This window comes from Protopterus annectens, chromosome 10.part0 (genome assembly GCF_019279795.1).
Source record: "Protopterus annectens isolate FY-2018-M chromosome 10.part0, PAN1.0, whole genome shotgun sequence".
Taxonomy (NCBI): Eukaryota; Metazoa; Chordata; order Ceratodontiformes; family Protopteridae; genus Protopterus; species Protopterus annectens.
Window position 1 is genome coordinate 566464627 of NC_056744.1, and position 17939 is coordinate 566482565.

At 46.3% G+C, this 17939-nt stretch overlaps 1 protein-coding gene across 1 annotated transcript in view; it reads left to right on the plus strand.

Moving 5' to 3' along the window:
- The window catches only part of CDC20 (cell division cycle 20), a 710318-nt gene that overhangs the window by 211806 nt on the left and 480573 nt on the right, over positions 1 to 17939 (plus strand). The window contains exon 6 of the mRNA XM_044085408.1: positions 2313 to 2509. Coding sequence (XP_043941343.1) covers positions 2313 to 2509 — 197 coding nt within the window. The remainder of the gene's footprint in view (positions 1 to 2312; positions 2510 to 17939) is intronic.

Below are 17939 nucleotides of genomic sequence, written 5' to 3' on the forward strand. Positions count from 1 at the left end.
TGCAGGCCATCTCTGGCAAAGCCATTGTGGTCTGTTTTATCATGTCCTCCCAGGCAGACCTACTGGATCCCCTTAAAATGACACCAGACGCTTAGCCTAGAAGTCTATCATTTTGTCCTTGTACTTGGATTATCCTTCTGGGTGATGGCAGGATGCTACTCGGGGCTAGGGTCATTCCTGCCTGGGCTATAAGATCTGAGAGCTTCTCCATGTAGTCCAGGGAGGTACATCTCCGGTCATTCACACAAACATGGACAATGACTGTCGTATTTGTACTTGTTATGGAGTGACCCAAGTGTGTGCGTTGTCGTGGATCCTGGCACCCGACGGTAACTTTCTTTAGCCTGGTGAGTGGAACATTGATGTACCTGACTATACCCACCTATGACTAGTGTTGGGTACGTTATGCCTTATGGGCTGTGGTTGATTGGCACGCTGTGTGTAATTTGGGTTGTGTTGAGGGGGTGGAGTTTGCTTGCATTTCTGCTTTGGAGGTCCCTGTTGTTTGGGCAGGTTTTTGAGAGCCTCTGCGAATGTAGGTGTGTTTGTGTAGGTTTTGAGGGACTATGAGTGTGGTGCAAGTGTTTACCTTCTCTTTGACTGTCTAGTCCAGTCTTTGGTAAAGAGCTTTGCTTTGTTTAGCTATACAAGTGCATCTCTCACAGGCTGTAGTGTTGGGTGGTAGGAAAAGAGGGTTGTCTGTGTACATGAGGCAATTGCTGCATTGCCCCAAGATGCCCAGATTAATCAGGTAGACAGGAGAAAACACCAGGAGCTCACCCTTAGACATGCCTGGATAGATGCTAAAGTACTAAAAACTGCTTTCCTCTAGAAAAGTGAGGAAAGTTGAGTGCTGTAGTAATTTGTAGCTTATTTAGTGCTTACTACAAGTTCTGTACTCAAACAGATTTGAGTGCTGAAACTAAAAAAACTGGCTAGTTCTAAAACAGAATTGAAGCTAGAAGGCTTCCCTCAACATACAAAGGTTTGGGGGCTCAGAAGGTTGCAAATAGTCCTGGATACAGCAAATATATATGTGGACTAGACTACTTAAGGAAAGGCCAGAAACAAGCTTGGAATTTTTTTTTCTTTCCCAAATGCTCTTTGTACACAGGAGTGCCTGAAATCAGAATATGACCTCACTGCACTCAGTTGAGTGAGCAAATGAGATGGGCCCAGGAGTATCCAAATACAAATTTACAAGAAGGGCATACAATTTCAAAGCCACCAAGATTAACACCAAAACAAGAATAGGGAGGGGGTGGGAACTAACTGTAGAGACACGGCCACAATTTTCAGTTCAATTAATATTCAATAAGAAACTCCTAAAATGCAGTACTATAGGACGAAAGTGCAGTTAAGTGTACTTCACTTGTACGTCCAGTTGATTGCAGGAAGATCTTAGCCAGCCAAAGCTAAAGTATTTAGCTTTTATCTTTAAAAATCCATTGACTGCACACACAGGGCCATTCATTAATTACCGTTTCCTTCGAAAAACTATATTGGAGAGTGGACAACTTGCTGTTTGGCTTAATTGTACAAGTACTCCTTTTTGAAGTATTTTATTGAAACTGTTGTGCCGTACCCCCCCTCCCTTTTTGATGTGGAATGCTGTCCACACAGTGCTGGGAGTTGTATGTGATTTTAATGTGCAAGATGGCCCTAAAACTGGTAGTCCAGATTCTGTTTGCATAAAATATTTGGTAATTGAGGCTTCAGCTGTTAAAGTTGGATAGGCTTAATGTTTGGTCACCATACATGCTGAGGTAGTGAATGATTGGCCAGTAAAGAACAGTGTATGTAATGCTGCAGAAATCTGATCCAAATGGTATTCTTAATGGTCCTCAAATGTAAAGAATTCCAAGGGGGAGACTATGAAGATTAAACTGGTACTTGCTCTGCTCTTGGCAAGTTATAAAATGGACTCCTATTGACTGTTGGAGGGCTTAAACTCCGGCCATGTTGCAGGTTTTGGCAGGAGATTCATATGACCTGTATGGGTAAATTTTCAGCTGCTTAAGGCACTGATCAGAGCTCTAATCTGGGCTCTGATTTCATTTGACTGATTTACTGCTACAATGACCTGCCCCTCTAACTCGTGTATGTTATAACAAGTGCCATTGTGTAATTGTTAATTGCCAGTTGCATGCAGCTGTGCAGACTAAAACTACTTCAACAGATTGTATGTGCCAATGTGATTTTGTTTTGAATAAGTGCTTGTTGCTGACTTTTGCTGTCTTGTTTGTTGCTTTGAAGATGTAAAACAAAGCTATTGGCCAACTGTATATTGTAACAGATTCTTCTGTTTATAGATTTAAACTTGATAGACTGGAGCAGTTCAAACTTCTTAGCTGTTGCACTGGGACCATCTGTGTACCTTTGGAATCACAACAATGGGGACATTATTTTACTCCTACAGATGGAGCAGGCAGAGGATTATGTTTCTTCAGTTTCTTGGATTAAGGAAGGCAGCTTCTTAGCAGTAGGAACCAGCAATGCGACTGTACAGGTGAGTGTGGGCCAATGTGCTAGTAAGTTACTTTTTGGGGGCAAGTTGCTTTTAATTATGTATTTTTTGTGCCTAACTCTGTAAAGAAGTTTTCATTCTCTAATGATTTTGCTAGATTTAAAGGTGGAGAATAAGATGTTTTACTGGAAGATGTTTCAGTATGAAGCAGTTATACTTTTGTGGTGTGGATGATGGTTGGAGCTTGAGTATTGGCAGCAAAGCCAAGTGATCCTTCAAGGATTGCTTTTAATTGTAAATGGCCTGTAGTTTTGAGAAGGATATATGAAAATAGGAAACTGAGGTGTTACTTGGCATAAATGTTGGCAGCCACTCCACTTCCAAAGCAATGTCGCAAGCCCTGCCTAGAAGCGTCTCCAGAGGACTTGAACCAATATAGTTGTAGATTTAATTGACTTTGTCCTGGATTTATCTTCCTAGTACCAAATACTTGCAAGCAACTTTAAATGACAGGAGTTTGTGGGATTTAAAACTCCCACCTTAACCGAAGTACCTCTTGTATATTTTATTTGCGTTCAGCATGTGTAGGCAGTGTTGCTGGGTGTTGTGAAATTCATCTAATACTGAATTACATTTCCCACTTGCAATCTGTGACAGGCAAATACCTTTGTTTGGCTCTCCCTCAGTTGACAGCTGCAATATCTCTTATCTTAAGCAGATGCTTAGTCTTTACCCTGTGTGACTGCATCTGAATGCCATTTGAAACTAAATTAAGTTACAGGCTTCTTGGGACAATATAAAGTCCCTGTTTAAGTGTTTGCATCAGATATTGGATTGTCTACTGAGAATGCCAGGTGCTTTTTGATAGTGTTTCACTGTTGCAGTCCTCACACTTGAGTTATCTACCTGCAGGAAGCCCTCAGTCGTCCTGAATACTAGTCTTCTGACTTCTGCGTCAGATGCTGTCGCTTCTTCCATGTCAGGTAGTCTGGTATAAAACAGGCACCTGATGCCATTACATCAGTCTTTCTTGCAAGGAGGAGCAGAAGCAGTTAGCAAGTGCAGGCCGGCCGCTACTAGAGTTTCAAAACCTAAAGTCTTTTAAAGCCAAGTACCCCATTGGGGATCCTTTTTTCTTGCTCTAACCAATGTGAGAAGTTAATTTTCTTACCTGTGGAAAAGAAATATCTCAGATTTTCATTCTTAAGCTATCACTTGTTTAGGCCCAGACCAGGACGCCCCTTGCTGTTGGTTTGGTGCCTTAACGCCAAAACCATTCGTCATCAGGCAATCTTTGTCAATAAATTTTCACTCGTTCTCCATATTACGAAATGGCTTCTATAAGCCATCCAACTACGATCTTCCAAAAATGTAAAGATGAAGACAGACCACATAGGTCCGAAACTGCCGGCAACTGTTAAGCTAGTCGCCAGTATGCCACTGAGGTGCTTTTACAGCCCCTGATGCTTTCTTCTACAGATTAGCAGGCCTCTGCGGAGACCCATTCAGAGTCCCGTATGGTGCGAGATGCTTAGACTATGGAACCTGTGGATGTCTGTACCTTGGATGGGTCTGGAGCCATTGTGCAGGCAGCAGCTTCTGAGGGTGTATTCCATCCTAACAATGTTCAAATTAAACTGACAGTTTTTAGCCAAAACTACAGTGTTTCCTAAGCCCAGAGTACACACTACGCCTAGAAAACAGACCAAAATGCATTCTCAAGCTCCCATACCACAAAAACAAATGCTTAGAATGAAGACCTTATTACCCTAATTAGGAGAAGCCAGCCTTCCCCTGCTAAGAGACCAAGAATAGAGTTTCCCTTGGATTCTACAGACCAGGAGTCTGACTCTGACCCTTCTGATTATCAGGACATGCCCATATCTACCGATGAGGATTCAGATGCAGAGGAATCTATTCCCTCTGCCTCCCCTCCAGAGGAATTTTCTTTTGGTGAAACCTTGCATACTTTAAGAGGGCATTTATGCTGGGAATGCCAGTACAACCCTCAGTCCAAAAAGATGTCGTCATGTAATAGTCTTACTCCAGGCACTTTACCCCCGGCCCCTAGGAAACCTGACTGGTACTACAGAGTACCTGATTCTCATAAATTTCAACAAGAATCCTACTGCAGTTCCAGAGACAATTTCCCAGGGGCCTAAAGGTATTAAGGCTACTACAGCCAAAAGTCCTACCCCTTCAAACAGGGATTCCAGAGCTTAAAGTACCAGCAACATATGGAACTAATTAACCAAAAAAAATGGTGTTACTTCCAGATTGTGCAGAAAATAAAAATTACAATACTTGATGCATTCTGCAAACCAAGTTAGCAAGCATACTTTGCAGTGTGGCTTTGAAGGCCTAGAAGCATCTTGCAGGGCTGCAGTTACTGGGTCTGTATTTAGAAGGCATGCTTGGCTAAAGGAACAAACCTTGCCAGATGTCAAATCCAAATTACTAGACTGACTGTTTGGCACCAAAGCAGAAGAGGTTCTTAAAGATGGAAGAAAAGGCTAAATTTATGCAAACTGGTAAAGAATTCTTGTGCAGCCACCTAGATTCAGTAGGCATTGACCTTCTAAAAACTTGTCCTTTCCAACCCCTTCCAGGCCTCCTCGGACCAAACCCAGTGGAAACAGACCACCCAGACTACAGTCTCTGGTATGCGGAGATCTAAACAATGGAGTGCTCCCACCTCAAAAACAGGAGTGGTAAGCTGCCCCTTTATGGAAAAAGTTCACAATGACTTCAGTTTTCCTTCCCAGCCCTGCCCAATTACTTGTGCCCCTTACTCAGGACCACTGGGTCCTAAACGTTGTATCCTAGGGGTACAGATTATACTTCCATTCACTGCCAACCCCAAGTGGGTTTCCAGACCTTCCTCCAAACCAGTGGGCAGAGGCCCAAAAGCGAGTACTTTCCCTGCTCAATATCAGAGCTATTCAACCTGTTCCAGTAGAACAAAGGGGGGCAGGGTTTCTACTCCTGACTCTTCCTGGTGCCCAGAAAAGAGGGCTCTTGGTGCCCGATCCTGGATCTATCCATTCTCAACACCTTTCTGATGGTCCCAAAATTCAGGGTGCTTACCCTGCAACACCTTCGCCCTATGCTAGCCAAGGATACGTGGTTAGTCACTCTAGACTTAAAAGAAGCTTATCTGCACATCCCTATAATGGAGTTGTGCAGAAAATATCTACGCTTCAGGACAGGCTATGCAAATGCGCTGTCAGATCTGAAGAAGGTTACTTAATTTGGTCTTCAACCTTTGGGATACAGAGGATCGGTTCAGAGCCGGCAAATATTAGTAGCATCTGCTCCAGACTCCTTCTCTTGCCCATAATAACACCTCCACTGCCTTCCATCCGCAGATCTCGTTTGCTGCGATTTGTTATACATAGCGTCTTCAGAGCTCCAGCTAGCAGTGAGAGCTCAAGCTAGCAGTGGGTGATTTCTCTAAGTTTAAAACTTTTTCTTTCGCCGATCTAGGCTAGTTTAGGTACCTCTTCTCCCCTCCCATTGCTTTGGCATAGAGTGTTGGTTTTTAGGTAGAGTAGTTTGTTCTGTGGTGCCCCCCCCTTAGTGTTTATAGTCTAGCGTTTTTTTCTTTTTTTAAGGCTTCTTTCTTTGTCTCATGATGGGTGAAAAGCTTGTGTTCAAGCACTGCACAGTGTGGCCATAAGCTCTCCCCAGTGGATGGCCACACTGTTGTGCCTTGGTGTAGCCCACCTTATTGTGGATTGCGCCATTTGTGCAGTGTTCAACCCTCTAGCTTTAAAAGATAGGAAGGCCAAGTTGGCTTTCAAAGGTCTTCCTTCTACTGATCCTCCTTCCTAGTCTTCTGCTTCAGTCACAGCAGCTGCTGTGACTGACACTCCGTGGCCTCTCCTCCCTCCCAGGCTGGGACTCAAACTCCTGCATCTAAGCCTGTGGTAGCGGAGCAGAGGAGAGATGGAGAACTGGAGAATTGAAGACTAGGGAAAAGAGGAATAGGTCCCTGGACCTCTATTCTCAAGTCAGCATGGATCAGTGACTCCCATCGGCTCCAGTCTCAGAGGTTCTCCCCAGAGCCAGAGAAGGCACGTTCAGTCTCCTGGGCGTCTGTTCCCCAACCCCCCAGGTTTGAGTCTGTGGCCTCGTCATGGTCAACCCACTCCTTAACGGATATAGATCTGGATAAGCTGATGAGGTGCTTTATCCATACACAGATCCAGATGGGGGTCTTGCCAGCCCCCCTCCCTCTGGAGGGGGGAGTTAACTTCCCTTCCCCCCCCCATTTCTTTTTGCCCAATCCCACCTGCGGCTTCAGAGTACTCTGAGAGGTTGGTCTTGGTTAGGGGGTGTGCGCAGACTATACTTGTTTCCTGATCTGACCAGTAGGGGATCCAAGCCGCTCTGAGCCAGAGCTTGGATGTTGGAGACGATGGCTTGGAACAGTTTCCGTCTGCTCTGATGTTGGGCCAGGTCCCCTCTCTGAGCTCCATCCACTTTGGGACCGGCTCAGATTCTCACATCTGAGCCAGGGAGACCAGCCTCCTTAACTTCCCAGGAGGTCCACTCTCCTTCGGCGTGGTAGTAAGGGTCCTCCATCTGATCAAGACCCCTGACTGCCCCCTTGGACTTTGCCCAGACTCCCTCTACTGTCTATGGTCCCCATTGTCTTGCCAGAGGGACAACCCGTGCTAGAAGAACCCCAGATTGATGTTCATCGTGCATACAGCTGCAGTCGTAACAGATGGGTTATCCTGCCATCAGGCGGGTCCTTGATCGGCCGAATTCCAAAGTCTAGGTCCGGCGTTGGTTGTCACTTCTTCCCTGACATCAGTGCAGCAGAGGTATACAAGAACCAGTCGACGCCATCTTCAGTGTGTCTTGCCACGCAGTGCCCGAAGCATAAGCAGTTCGCAAGTGCCGGTCAGCCAGCTCCTGAGATTTACGAAATTATTTCAGCCGAAGTCTTCTTGAAAGCTAAGTACCCCATTGGGGAAACTTTTCTTGCCTCAGACCGTTGTCAGACAAAGTTAATTGCATTTCATGTGGGAAGCAAATACCGCATAAGGATTTCCATTCTTTCTGTATTCCTTGCTTAGGCCCAGACCACGACGTCTTGGCCTGCTGTTTTTGTACTAGATTCAACAAACGCGCTACTAAGCGTCAGGCGGAGTTCGCCCAACATATTTTGGTAAAAAATTTAATTACATTATGTCGTCTGATACCCCGACTCAAATTTTGAGTAAAAGATGCAAAGATAAGGATCGACATACAAGGTCTGTGACTTCTACCGACACCACGCTAAAGCAGACTACCGGTGCTCCGGTTCTCAGCGAGGCACCTACACAGCCCCCGAGTACCGATGACACTTCTTTAGCGGTGTCTTCTGTGCCCGAGGTCGCAGGCTCCTCTGCCCCCATTCCAACTACAGATACTGACGCCACTCTTGGCAGGGAAACTCAGTTTAGACAGGCCTGCCACCTCTCAAGGTGTCTTCAGGCCTTCCTCCTTTTCCATTAAGGCTTTCACAAAATCTAAAGCAGCCATGAAAACTAAAAGACAAGGTCCACAGAGCCCCTCTCAAGGCCCCATGCCTAAAAAACAGATGCTCAAAATGGCTGAGGATTTGATTACTCTTATCAGGGGTTCTCAACCCCCCTTGGACAAAAGGCCCAGATTGGAGGGAAGACTACCCTTCCTCAGATCAAGCCTCTATTACCTCAGAACATTCTGAGGACCAGGAATATTCATATTCCCCTTTTGAAGACTCTGATGCTGAGGAGTCCATTCCCTCAGCCCCCCCGAGGACTATTCTTTTGGGGAAACCTTACATACCTTGAGGGAACACTTTCACTTGGGAAGGCCAAGATTACTCAGATTCCAAGAAAAGGCTCAGGGATTTTCTCTTGCTTCCCCAGCACAGGCCTCTGGCTATCCCTCCTGTCTTGGATATATTAGATGTGTACACAGAAGCCAGCCTCAACCCAGATTCATTACCTCCAGCTTCTGTTAAACCTGACTGGTATTACCGGGTTCCTGATTCACACCAATTCCTATACAAAAGCCATGCTGCTGACCCAGAAACTATTTCACAGGGTCCCAAGGGAATTAAGGCCTCTACTGCCAAAAACCCATTACCTTCAGAGAGATTCCAGAGCTTTAGAAAGGTGGGGGAAAAAGGTGTACACCTCAGCCACTTTAACCATGAGGGCATTAAACTGTCAGTTCCATATGTTAAAGTATCAACAGTTTTTATTATCTCAGTTGAAAAGCAAAATGACACAAGCTGAGCAACCAGATTTAAAGGAGTTGCAGGATTTGTTGCATAGTGCAGAGCAAGTGGGTAAACATACCTTGCAGTGTGGTTTTGATGCTTTAGAGGCCTCCTGTAGAGCTGCTGTTAGAGTCTGTCATACGTAGACATGCTTGGCTCAAAGAGCAAACCTTACCAGATCATGTCAAAGCTAAATTACTAGATGCACCTCTTCAAAAAGATGTATTGTTTGGTGTTAAAGCTGAGGAGGTACTAAAGAAAATGGAGGAAAAGGCAAGATCAATGCAAACAGTGAAAGATTTCCTACAGGTACAACCTCCACGTTTCAGCAGAAACTGGCCTTCAAAAAATTGGTCCTTTCCAGCCACGGACAGACCTCAGAGGCAGGTACAGGCGCCCGGATCATTTAGAGCGAGACAATGGCAAGCTCCTACACCAAGAGGTGGAGAAGATAGATCAGTCATTCAGAAAGCAGACACAATGACTTTCCCCTTTGCATGCCAAGCAAAGCTTTAATGGCAGTACCTTTAGTCGGAAAACTGGCATTATTTTCAAAAAATTAGCATATTGTCACAAGACAAATGGATCCTGGACATTATAGACAGAGGCTACAGATTCCACTTTCACACCCTTCAAAAATGAGAGGCATGCCAAACCTGCCACAAAATCAAAGGGCAGAGGCACAAAAACAAATTTTAGCTCTCATGGACATGAAAGCTATTCAAGAGGTACCTGCAAAAGAACAGGGTCATAGTGTTTATTCCAGACTATTCCTGGTACCAAGGAAAGACAAAGATTGGAGACCTATTTTGGACCTATCCATCCTAAATGCATTTAATCGCACCAAAATTCAAGATGCTCACATTACAGCAGCTTCTTCCCATGCTGGGCAAGGAGTCTTGGCTGGTAACATTGGACCTCAAGGAGGCATACCTGCATGTCCCTATCAGACAAGATTGCAGAAGATACCTCAGATTTCTTGCAGGTTCAACCCATTATCAATTCTCTGCATTGCCCTTTGGCTTATCTACTGCGCCCAGAGTGTTTACAAACTGCCTGGCATCAGTAATTGCCTTCTGCAGACTTCAAGGGATACAAATATACCCATATCTGGACGACTGCCTGATCCAAGTGGAGAGCAAGCACATACTTATGAAACACCTGGCGTTTGTAATAAAAATTGTTTCTGGGATACACAGTCAACAGAAATCAAAACTAATACCCTCTCAAACAATAATTTTCCTGGGTGCCAGCTTGAATACAAACACCCAGATGGCCTACCTCACGCCAGAGAAGCAAGGGCAACTATCTCAATACTTCAGCAAAATGGCAGCCTTCACCAGGCTGACTGCAAGGAAAAGTCCTGCAGGCTCTGGGATTCATGGCATCTTGCATCCTGCTGATCCCATGTGCAAAGCTGCATGAGGAAACTTCAATGGTACCTAAAAAAAACTTATGGTTTCAACACAGCCACAGTTTGGAAACAATTATACCACTCATTCTATGTCTTCAAAAGGAATTTCTGTGGTGGGCTCAAGCATGCCAAAGAAACATAGGTCTCCCCTTCTGCATGCCTCAAGCAAATCAAATCATCACAACAGACGCCTCTGACTACGCCTGGGGGGGCACATGATAGATCAGTGCATTCAGGGCAAATGGTCCCAAAAAGAGAAGCACCTACACATCAATCTAAAGGAAATGCTAGCAGTACAAAATGCTATTATGGCTTCAAAGACCTACTGCATCCAGGCCAGCTATTGATAAGGACAGACAACACCACAGTGATGTGGTACATAAACAGGGAGGAACTCATTCATACCCCCTGTGCAGACTAGCCATGTCCCTTTGGAACATGGCTCTGGAATTGCAAATCCAACTTCAAGCACAATTCCTGCCAGGGAAGGAAAACACACTGGCAGACAACCTAAGCAGAAATATGATGGATCCACATGAATGGAAGTTGCATCCTCAAGTTTTCGCAAAGATCATTCAGGCATGGGGACAGCCAGACATAGATCTCTTTGCTACCCACAGAAATTACCAACTGAAAAAATTTTGCTCAAGGACCCATCGTCCACAGGCCTGGAAAGTGGATGCACTTTCAATTGGACAACATTGACAGTCTATGCCTTTCCACCTCTTCCTCTGCTGCCCAAAGTTCTATTAAAAGCCAGAGCAGAGAGGCCAAACATGATTCTCATTGCTCCAGACTGGCCAAGACAACACTGGTATCCACTCCTGAAGAGCCTGACACATTCCCCACCATGGATCCTGCCTCTAGTGGCTCTTCTGCTGTCCCAGCACAACTTCAAAACTCTTCAGTCAGCTGAAAACCCTCAATCTAGCCACATGGAGGATTCCTTGATTTCCCAACAGACCCTCCTCTCCAAGGAGGTGCAGGATGTCATCTTGGAGGCCAGAAGACCTAGTAGAAAAGCCTACTCCGCCAAATGGAAATGGTTTTGTGCCTGGAATCAGAAAAAGGGCCAGAATCCTTGGGTACTAAAATTTACCACAAATATTACAGTACCTAGCTGAGATGTTAAACAGTGGACTTTCCTTTTCCTCCAAGATCCATGCTTCAGCCATTTCTGCACAATACAACACTGATCCTCCTTTATTCTCTCATCCTCTCTTAAGACGGTTCCTCAGAGGGGCTGAGAATATAAAACCCCCAAGGAAACCACCAGTACCTGCTTGGGGCCCCTCAACTTCATTTTAGAAAAACTGACCCTGCCACCATTTGAGCCAGCTGCTTCAACAGAACTGCAATATTTGTCATGGAAAACAGCCTTCCTTCTGGCTATCACCTCAGCACGCAGGGTTTCGGAACTACAGGCCCTCATGGCTGTGCAACCTTTCATCATTTTCCATCAGGACAGAGTTTCCTTACGAACCAACCCTTCCTTTATGCCGAAGGTATCCAGTGTAGCCTTGAATCAGGCTATCCACTTACCTACCCTTTTATCCTAACCCACAAAACAAAGGGGGGAAGAGACTACTACATTCCTTGGACATTCACAGACAACTTGGTTATTATTTGGACAGGACAAAGCCATTCAGAAAATCCGAGCAACTTACAGGTGCTCAAGGAAAGGCTATCTCAAAATGGATAGCCCACTGCATTCGCTTTTGTTACTCATTTCATGGAAAAACTGTGCCTACAAGCATCAGATCTCACTCCACAAGGGCCACAGCTACCTCTGCAGCTTTCCTCAGGGGGGTTCCTACCAAGGACATTTTGGAAGCAGCCACTTGGAGTTCTGTGCATACTTTCTCCAAGCACTATCACCTTCCACTTTACTCTAAATCTTTGCCACAGCAGTCTTGCAGGGCATCCTCGCTCCTCCTAGTTCCACTTAGTGCCTGCCACCCCTTTTTAGCTTTGGGATTCTACCCATCTGTTATGACTGCAGCTGTATGCACGATGAACATAGTACAGTTTTGTACCTACCATAAATGTAGATGTTAGAGTGCTAATACAGCTGCAGTCCAGGTTTCCCTCCCTCCATCCCCTCTTGGGACAGGCCTTATGACAAACACCTCCTCATACAACCTGATTGGGGTATTCTTTTATGGTGTATTTGCTTGCAAACTACTGTTTTTTGATTATTTTACATTGCATAAGTTCATGTTTTGCCTTCCTTCTGGGGGCACCTGACATCTGGGGCAAGAAAAACTGAAGATGGCGTCAGCTGGTTCTTGTATACCCCTGCCGCACTGACGTCAGGGAAGAAGCGACTACAACCGACGCCGGACCTAGACTTTCGAATTCGGCCGACCGAGGACCCACCTGACGGCAGGATAAACCCATCTGTTATGACTGCAGCTGTATTAGCACTCCAACATCTACATTTATGGTAGGTACAAAACTGTACTTTCCCCCTGAGGAGCAGATGGCTTGCAAGTGCTCCCCCGAGAACCACACTGGAGATGTGGCTTGCAAGCATACGTGCAAGAGGAGGCACTTAACTCCCCAAGTCCCTGACATGAGGACACATTTGGATGAGGGAGAGAGCTCCCCTGAGGATGTCTCCTTTGAAGAGATCATGGAGATCCTGCGCCAGCGGGGAGTTTGGTCTGCCCCCAAGCCCTCTTCTGATGAGTCTGTGTTCCTTTTGGCACAGCATTCCACGGATCCTTTAGTGGTTTTGATCACCTTGCGGGCATGGAAGGAACCAGACACCATGGAGCCTATCCCCAAACGACCCAGTAAAATTTTAAGCCCCCCCCCCCCCCGACAGGCCATCCTGGAATAAGGGCTCCCTTGTGGACACCATGGTGGTAACAACAGCTCTCAGGAGAGTTCCTCTGTCCACCCTCCTGACCAGCAGTCACAGATGATGGGACCGCCTAGGGAAGTGGGTGTATGCTTTAGCTACCTTCAGGGTGCTGAATTACTTGGCCCATGTCACTAGACTCTAGCGTGACCTAGTAAGAGCTGGAGGAGTCTCCACCCAAGTCCATGTCGGAGGAGGGCAAGGCTTCGTTCTCTGTGGAAATGGCCGCTTTAAGAGCAGTATCAAATGCATCCCATGCGATTCCTCTCGTGCCACAGGAGGAGTAGCTGGGTCTGTCCATGCGGTGTAATGCCTGGTTTAGGTTGTCAGTTTACCGAACCCTTTAAGATGTATTTTGCCATTGCCCCTTATGACTGTTTCTTTTCAGTAAGACCGTCAAGGAGCCTCGCATCTAGAGTGAGGACAGGAAGACTGTCTGCTGTCGGAATCCGCTCCTCTAACCCTCAAAGGTCTTTTTCCCGGAACCAGAAAGGGCAAAAGATGTGGTTCCAGAAGTCTCAGTATTCCTGGGGCACTTTTGGCTCTCCCCCTAGAGGCAGAGGGGGACAGAATGGGTGTCTGCCCAGAGGCAGAGGGGGTCTGCGAAACTTCAGGTCTCTAATCGTTCTTGGACAGACCCAGGCAGCAACCCTGAGGGGGGGGTTGCCCAGCTGCTCTACTCTGGCAGCAGTCAGGGGGCTATTCTTGAACCCGGCAGCATGGGAGTCCATAACAGACTGCTGGGTGCTTCAGATCATATCCAGAGGATATTCTATCCCCTTCGTGGGTTACCCTTTAATTCCCAAACGCCTCCTGGGCGTTCCACCCACGCAAAGGGAGGCAGCAGCACAGGAAATTTCCAATTTGTTAGAAAAACGAGCCATCGAAACAGTACCCCCCAGATTAGTCCAGATCTGGCTTCTACTCTAGGTGTTTTTTTGGTGCCAAAGAAAATTGGGGACAAGGCCCATTCTGGACCTCTCTATACTGAACCTGTCAGTTGCCAAACGTTCCAGATGGTTACACTACAGGCCATGCCGTACCTGCAAGAGTGACTGTGCTGGTTAGACCTCCAGGATGCTTACCATCACATAAATGCACAGAAGCTCCAGGAGATTCCTCCTCTTCCAGCTAGGGGCCAATCATTACCAATTTCGAGCCCTACCCTTTGGTTTCACCACAGCCCCCAGGGTGTTACCAAAGTGATTGTTGTAGCGACTCACCTGAGGCTTCAGGAGATTCAGGTCTATCCGTACCTGACGATTGTCTCCTCACTGCTCCCACCAGGTGTCTGCTTTCCCAAACTAGGGATTACTTTCTGACACTTGTCCCGAGTTTGGGTATCACAATCAACACATCCAAATCTCTCCTAGATCCTGTACAGGTAAGACTACATTGGTGCTAGGATAGATGCTCTTAACTGCAAAGGATTCCTGACTTGGGACAGAGTTCAAAACCTCAGGATGCACGTCTCCCTGATCTACAGTTCTCGCCTCCCAACTGCAGAATCAATGCTGAGAGCCCTAGGCTCTATGGTGGCAGCCATAACTCTTCCGTGTGCTCTGCTACACATGCAGCGTCTTCAGTGGACTCTAGTGGTTCAGTGGTCCCTGTTGGAACTACCACTAACTTACCCTATCCACCTAAGAGTGTTGTCCCTCGTATGGTGGATGTTCTCTCCAGACATTTTGGAGGGAACTACCTTTTCTTCCAACCCTGGCCCAAACCACAGTGACCACAGATGCTTCCCAGCTTGGGTGGGAGGGCATTGTTCAGGCAGGACAGTCAAAGGTCTGGTCCCCCATAGAGACCAGCTTGCATATCTGTCCTAGCGATGAGGTAGTCCTAGTGTTGCAGGCCCTTCATGCCTTTCGTCCTCTGGGGACTATTGCCATTAATCAGACATGCCGGTAGTCTGGTATATCAAACTGGGAGGGACCAGATCTTATCCCCTTTGTCGCGAGGCCATGAGTGTGTGGGAATGGGCGATCTCCACCGGTCACTTTTTCATTGCAACGCACATTCTAGGACTGTCCAACATTCTAGCTGGACAGGCTGTCGGGCCATTCAGATACCTTATGAGTGGTCTCTGAATCTGTCAGTAGCGGAACAGATCTTCAGTGAGTGGTGTCAATCTTGCTGCAATCCCTTCTCATCACCTTCCAATGCGAAGCGCAGTAGGCTTTTTGCTCTGAACCCCCCTCCAGGGGAGTCCCCCAGAGACTTTCTAGTTCATGCTTTGCCTCCTGGTCTCCTGTATGCTTACCGCCAGTACCTCATTCCAAGCTTTCTACAGAAAGCTTGTCAACTTGGGAGCAAGGTGATCCCCTTGCCTCATTCTGGCCTCGCCAGGTATGGTTTCACCTTCTGGTTCCACCTTGGATCCTGGATCCCATTCAGGGTCTGACTTCACACCCCTCAGGGGTGCCTCATCCAAATCTGGACAGCCTGAAGCTCTCAGCTTGGCTACTTCAGTTCCTTTAATTGCTAGGACTACTGAACTATCCTCGGATCTATTCTGGTAGCTCAAGTCTTCAACCAGAAAGGTTGATCACAGTAAGTGGAAATGTTTTTCTTTCTGGGCCTCTGAGGAGTTTAGACCTTTTCACAGCTCCTATTTCTGCTATTCTTGATTTTTCTAGCTGATATTTTCCAGCATGGAGCTAGTTCTTGTACAGTTGGTGGCCATTTCCCATTTTCATGTGAGCTAGAATTATACATCCTTAGCATCTTCCAGACTGTGTAAAGCTTTTATCAAAGGCACCTTTTTGCTACCCCCCCCCCCCCGGGTCAAAGATCCTGTTCCCCTGTGGGACCTCACTATGGTTCTCCAAGCTCTGGTCACTTTGCCTTTCGTTCTGGTAGCTATTACCTCTGCTAGCAGGGTTTCGGAATTACAGGCCTTGTCCATTAAACTTCGTACATGATTTTTCATACAGTTCCCCTTCAAGCCACTCCATCCTTCCTTCCTAAGGTGGCATCACTAGTCAGTATCAATCTGACTATAAATCCAGTTTCCCAATTTTACAAACTGGAATACAAGCTACACATGTTGGATGTTCATAGACTGTTATGATTTCTATTTACACAGGACAAAACTTTTCATAAATCTGATAAATTATTTCCTTCTATAGACCCTTGGGGAAACCTATTTCCAAGGTCACTATAGCTAGGTGGATTTCTTCATGCATCCTGCAGGTCTACAAGGACAAAGGCACGTCTCCTCCATGTCAGGTAAAAGCTCATTCCACTAGGTCCATGGCTACATCTGCGGCTTTCTGGTCTAGTATCTTTGGATGACATTTGCTCTGCAGCTACGTCCTCATCTCCTTAATTACAAATTGGATTTGACTTCTAGAATGAGAGCATCTTTTGGCTCAGTGGTGCTCCAGAATATCCTTCCATGCGGACCTCTCAGGAGTTTAGTAGCTGGAGACTCCCACAGGTTGAAGACAAAATGAAGTAAACTACTTCAGATAATGAAGTTGTGTACTCACCATAACGTTCCATATGAGTAGTTGCACTTCATTTGTCATCAACCGTCCCTCCCTTCCCCTGGACCTTGGCACATATTCAGCCTACATGCTGCAGTATAGGTAACAAGTATGTTAGTTTGCTGGACTTGTACGTGGAACACAATCTGGGGATGGAAGGCAGTGGAGGTGTAGTATGGGTAAGGGAAGGAGTCTGAAGCTCTGAGCTGATGCTAGTAATATTCGCTGGCTCGGATCCGTATCCCACAGGTTTAAGACAAAGTACAGCTACTCGTGTACTCACCATAACATTCTATCCAACTTTTTAATCTGCACTTGCCTTTGGCTTATCTACTGCGCCCAGAGTATTGACAAAGTGCCTGGCTCCAGCCATTGCATACTGCAGGCAGAGAAATATCCAAATTTTCCCGTACTTGGATGATTGCCTAATTCAGGCGGACAGTCAGGGATTGCTACTTCAGCACCTGGCATTTGTAAAAAGCCTTCTCACTTCATCGGGGTATACCATCAACAAAGAAATCGCAACTGGTGCCCAGGCAAAATTATTGTATTCTTGGGAGCAAGCTTGGCCACAACTTCCCAGATGGCATTTCTCACTTCAGAAAAACTGGTTTATCTGACAAACTACTTAACTGGGTTCTGGTGGCCATTTATTTTATCTGCAAGGAAAATACTGCAAGCCCTAGGGTTCATGGCCTCATGTATTCTGCTAATTCCTTATGAAAGACTGCATGTGAGGAAACTTCAGTGGTACTTGGTCTTTGGTGCCAACATTCTCAGGACCTGGAAACAGTCATTCCAATCTTACCTTGTTTAAGGGCAGAGTTCCTTTTGGTTTGGCAGAAGCATGCAACCACAAAGGACTGCTTTTCACTCAATCCCTCACTGCCCAAACCCTGACACCTCTTCAGACTATGCATGGGGGGGCTCACAGGCAAATGCATTCAGGGCCATTGGAGCCCAGGCCAAATTCTCCTGAACATCAAAAAGATGCTAGCTGTACAGAATGGACAGCCTTCAAATACCTAATCCTTCCAGGACGACTGCTTATAAAAACAGAAAACACCACAGTTATGTGGTACATAAGCAGGGGGGATCCCATTCTTACTCTCACTGCAGGTTAGCCATGACCCTGTGGAACACTGCCTTGAGCAACCAAGTGAATCTACAAGCTAAATTCCTGCCAGGCAGGCAAAATTCACTGGCAGATCAAAAATCTCCTAGACCCACACAAGTGAAAATTGGAGCCCAATACCTTCAGCTTTCTAGTCCAGAGGAGGGGGACACTGGCGGTGAACCTCTTTGCCTCCCCAGAGAAGCACCAGTTGAGCAAATTCTGCACCAGGAACCCTCACAGCAGGGCCTGGAAGGTGGATGCCCCATCCTCCCAATGGGAAAACCTCTCAATTTATGCCTTTCCTCCTCTGCCCCTCTTC